We start from the raw sequence: 5,347 nt of genomic DNA on the forward strand, positions 1-5,347 counted from the left end.
CCTTTGCGTTTGCAGTGATACGTATAGGTCAATCCAGAAAGAGGCTCGTCTATTGTGGAAGTTTGAACGCTACAAGGCTGTCGTTAGCTATATAAACAAGTCGTCTGTTCCACATCCTTTGGTATGGTTGGCATTTGTTTATCACATGTTACGTGGCGATGGTCCAAGAATGAGAGAATCAGGTAGATCTAACGAACAAACGCACGCACACACACACACACACACACACACACACGCACACAAACGCTCACTCACGCACACACACACACACACACACACAACGTTTGTATTTCTACAGTTTGAAGTTGACATTTATGGTATTTTTCAGATATTTGCATACCAAGGGATAAGCTGTCATTCTCAGATGTTGATTCCATGATTTCTCTAGAAGCAAAGTGTCTAGAAAAAGTACTCAAGTTTCACACCGAAACCGAAGATTGACTGGCAAGCAGAACAAAGCTACTTCTCTTGGTGTCTAAGACTTAAAGTTGTCATTTGCCGTACAGTCATATTGTTGTAGCAAAAACACTATTCTAGATAATTATATTAATCAATTAGCTTTTGCTAGACTGGATCAGCCCTCCGTAGTTGAAAGCCTGTAGTTCCAAGCTGGGCTTAATATTTTTGTTTATGATTCAGTGACTGTGAAAGATATGCAGTCGCAGTATATCTGCTAATCTTATATTTTAGTTGATTGATGTGGTAGCCTATAAAAATTTGAATTGCATAAACGTTTAAAGATTAACTATACAGCAAGACGTTTTAATGTTATTATATTCGTTTTGTGGTAACAAGGAAAGTCAGATTTCTGTCAGTGAGTACTAGTGCCTCAAAGCGCATTGTTAAAACAGTCGCAGCAATCCGAGGTCATATTTTGAAATTAATTAAAACGTGATAAAATTCAGAGTAATGGCAACGTTTTACACGCTTCCAAGAGCGTCAAGAGATCTTACCTGCAGTACTAGACAATGCAGAAAAGAGCTCGACAGACTGAAAAGACTGAAAAGATTTACAAATATCTGCATGTTCAAGAAGGAAAGAATTAAACACCTACGTATACCAGTAAACGAATACTTAAAATTTAAACTGATTGGTAACCTACTTATTGAACGGTGTTGACAGTTATGTCAGCGTGTGTCTTAGCATACGAAAGCCGTCTTGTCTAATGACATCTATCAAGAACTGGAGCAGATAGAAGGACCAAGAAGTCATACTTGAGAGGTTTGACTAAGTATGCCTTAGCTATGTAAAGTATGAGGCATTGGTAATTTGGTAAAAACTAATTACAAGGGCATGTAATTGTATGCATAGTAATATGCATGTACATATATATATATATATATATATATATATATACTACTACTACTACTACTACTACTACTACTACTACTACTAATACTACTGTGGCGTTTTGTCTCTTGATGCGGTGATTGATAACAATGGTAGTACAGTTAAAGACTTGCTGCGAGTCAAACATCCTGAACAGCAACCGTTATGTGACGAGATCTTCTTGAATGGTCCCGTTAATGACTTATCACATGTTATATTTGACAAGATTGATGGATCAGCTATTCGCTCTGCTGCTCTGAGAACCCAGGGCGCTGGTGGACCATCTGGTGTGGATTCCACAGCTTGGAAACGTCTATGCTGTTCTTTTCAGAAGCAGTCAGCTGAGCTGTGCAACGCCCTAGCAGGTCTAGCACGACGCATATGTTGTGATTTTGTGGATCCAAGTGCTATCCAGGCTCTTGTTGCATGCCGTTTGATTCCTTTAGACAAGAATCCTGGATTACGTCCAATCGGAATTGGTGAGACCTTCCGCAGGATTATTGCCAAGGCGATAATGAGAGTTATCAAGGACGACGTCTGCCATACTGCTGGACCTTTGCAAGTGTGTGCTGGACAAGAAGGTGGATGTGAAGCGGCTATTCATGCGATGCGCACAATATTTGACAACGATGAGACTGAGTGCGTTCTTCTGGTTGATGCCTCGAATGCTTTTAATTGCCTAAATCGACGGGCAGCGCTTCACAATGCTAGAATCTTGTGTCCGGCTATTGCAACGGTTCTCATAAATACATACAGGGACGAGGTTTTGATGTTTGTTGTGGGAGGCGAGATAATCAGATCAGCTGAAGGAACAACACAGGGTGATCCGCTGGCGATGTCCATGTACGCGATTGGCATCCTGCCGCTCATCACTCAACTTCAATGTGAAACCAAGCAAGTCTGGTATGCTGATGACGCAACAGGTGCAGGGTGCATTAGAGGTGTGAGGCAGTGGTGGAATGACATTGTCAAAGTCGGCCCCAAGTTCGGATATCACGCAAACGCTGTTAAAACTTGGTTGATAGTAAAGCAGAACAAATTGGAAGATGCCCGCTCTGCATTTGCTGATACGGCAGTACAAATCACAACATCAGGTAAACGACATCTAGGTGCTGCTTTAGGGCACCCTTCGTTTGTTCGTGAATACGTTGACAGTAAAGTCAATGAGTGGGTTCGTCAAGTGGAAAAACTATCAACCATTGCTGTAACTCATCCTCATGTCGCATACTCAGCTTTTACTCAAGGTTTGGCCCATCGCTGGTCATATCTCTTGAGAACTGTTCCATCTATATCTGAAATGCTCAAGCCGTTAGAAGAAGTCATCCACCAACGATTTTTGCCTAGACTGACTGGTCAACCAGTGTGCGGTGCAGACATGAGAGACCTCTTGTCATTACCTTGCAATCTCGGTGGGTTGAACATTTCTGATCCGTCGAAGACTGCTGAATCACTATTTGCAGCTTCCGAGCACATCACTGCGCCTTTGGCTGCTCTTATTGTCGAACAAGAGAACGCCATCACAGTGTCTCCATTGGAAACAAAAAGAAGAAAATCTGAGATCAAGGCCAAGACACAAGCTTTCCACAATGAGACCTTGGAGAAGTTGCAAACAAATGCATCACCGCAAATAAAAGGGAGCTTGGAAGTCCTATCCGAAAAGGGAGTATCGAGCTGGCTTACCGTGCAGCCTATTGAAGAGCATGGTTTCCATCTTGCCAAGAACGATTTTCGTGATGCTCTGTGCTTAAGATATGGCTGGCCTTTATCAGATTTGCCCTCGAAATGTGAATGCGGCCTCAGTTTTAACGTCGACCATGTCATGATATGCCAGAAAGGCGGCTTTCCCACGCTAAGGCACAACGAGATCCGGAACATCACAGCTGATCTTCTAAGGGAGGTTTCTACAGATGTTACAATCGAACTTGTACTTCGTCCCTTGGATGGAGAACAGTTTGCGCATCGCACTGCCATCACAGATGATAACGCTAGGGTCGACATTTCTGCTAGAGGAGTGTGGAGGCATGGAGAACGGGCATTTTTTGATGTGAGGGTTTTCTACCCAAACGCTGCTTCCAACCGCAAACACTCTTCACTCAAATCCGCCTATGTGAGTCACGAGAATGAGAAGAAACGCGCTTACGGTGAGAGAATTCGGGAAGTTGAGCATGGGTCTTTCACTCCATTAGTGTTTACGTCATACGGAAGCACAGGCCCAGAGGCAACAACCTTCTATAAGCGAGTGGCAAGTCTGCATGCAGCCAAGTCAGGAGAGCAGTACAGTAGAATTATGCAATTAATTCGCTGTAGATTGAGTTTTGCCCTACTTCGCTCGAGTATACTGTGTATCCGTGGAACAAGATCCTCTACGTATAGACCTATCAAAGTGGACCTGCTGGGACTCATTGAAAGTGAGGCCCACCTAGATGAGTAGGTGGTGACTATAGCTTGTGATAATAGTTAAGCATACAGTGTAATGACGTAAAGTAGTAACTGACTTTTAATTGTTTGTTTTGCTGCGTGCGTATATCTGTCACTTATAGTGTTGTATGTTATTACTACTACTACTACTACTACTACTACTACTACTACTACTACTACTGAGAAGATATGGTGTATTTGAAACAATAGCAGACTACGTATACACAAACGGCAACCTACAGCGAATGGCAATAAACTATTACTACTACTAAACAATTACTGTCATATACAATAGTATAACTTTTACTACTACTATGTCATGTACAGTAAAGTCACTAAGCTGAGGAGGCCAGGTGCCCCTCAGACGTAGCTAGGAGAATATTGTTTTCCGGCCTGACGTAGCGTTTGCACCTGCTGCCCCTGATGCACATTACTACTACTACTACTACTACTACTACTACTATATAAAATTGACGGTGTTTGTATATATGTACATGTATCAGTTCGATACCCGGCTAGACCGGATCACCCACGAGGTTAAAATTTGGGGTACGGGTGTAACTCGACATGGGTAAGAACATGGGCAGGGTGGCGTCGTCTTCCAGCTTTTTCAGTCGGGTCCCCTTTGGGGGTGCATCGTACAATGACATAATACTGTTCATCGTTCAAGAAGGAAACTGAATGCCCTGATAGACTCAATTTGAAGGAAATTCCGTTACTTGAACTCAATCTCTTAGGGTAGTTTTGTTTTCTCGTAACTAAGAGCGCAATACTCACTTTCAATATCCATTGTTTGTTCACAAACCATTGTTACGTCACAATGCTATAGCTATCCAGCAGTCCCATCAGGCTGCGTTATCTGAGCAAGCTGTAGAACTACATCCAGAGCAAAAAGATAAGAGTTCCGAAAAAAGAAAGTTCAGTGCGTAGGTAGGTTGGAAACGTGCTGAGTATATTATTTAATATCCAAAGAGGACCCGCCTCTACTCGCGCGCATTGGATAACATCAATTTATATGGAAAATTTTTATATCCCTACTGAACCTCTTTTTTCTAGAATGTCAACTTATTTCAATATCACACAGTGGTAATACCTATCCATCTTCCAGGCCATTGGACTGTTATGGTAGCCGTGTTCCTGACTGCAACAATGCAATCAAATGTAACTGTACATTTCTTTTATTCGGAAAGGTTTTGGACCAGTTCACAAGGAAATGAGATACCTAGATTCTCTGAATCCAAGTGAAAGGGATATATGTGTTGTAGCTCATATTCAGTAAAATATTGTCAATTTTAAAATAAAATTGCTATCACTGAGAAGCCTATTGATTTACAGAAAGTTTATCAAACATGAAGGTCAGAGAGTTTGTGTGACAGCGACAGAAGACTGGCATTGTATTGTTGAAAGTGACATACTAATATGGTGACTTAATTAGAAAATGAATTTGTAACAATTCCTGATTTTACTTGTGCCTTTTGACAGAATTTTCGTCGACAAAGTAATGGGTCAGACTGTGGAGTGCTTATTTGCTTGGTATGACATGATGGAAGCTATTGGTCCTTTTCATCATCGTTCTGTTACTGCAGCATGCTCTATATGA

The 5,347-nt window shown here is 41.8% G+C and overlaps 2 protein-coding genes across 2 annotated transcripts in view; both read left to right on the forward strand.

The window, feature by feature from the left end:
* Positions 1 to 786, forward strand: part of LOC134180877 (transient receptor potential cation channel subfamily M member 1-like) — a 5,636-nt gene extending 4,850 nt beyond the window's left edge. Inside the window, exons 10-11 of the mRNA XM_062648062.1 lie at positions 16 to 182; positions 329 to 786. Of these exons, the coding sequence (XP_062504046.1) occupies positions 16 to 182; positions 329 to 441 (280 nt within the window). The 3' untranslated portion in view covers positions 442 to 786. The remainder of the gene's footprint in view (positions 1 to 15; positions 183 to 328) is intronic.
* A 616-nt stretch (positions 787 to 1,402) lies between these two features.
* On the forward strand, positions 1,403 to 5,347 carry LOC134180878 (uncharacterized; the record flags this gene model as incomplete). Its single annotated transcript, XM_062648063.1, has 2 exons — positions 1,403 to 3,603; positions 5,230 to 5,347. Coding segments are annotated over 2 exons (2,319 nt in total), but the record flags the coding sequence as incomplete, so codon positions are not given.

The sequence above is a fragment of the Corticium candelabrum genome, chromosome 6 (genome assembly GCF_963422355.1).
Source record: "Corticium candelabrum chromosome 6, ooCorCand1.1, whole genome shotgun sequence".
Lineage (NCBI taxonomy): Eukaryota > Metazoa > Porifera > Homoscleromorpha > Homosclerophorida > Plakinidae > Corticium > Corticium candelabrum.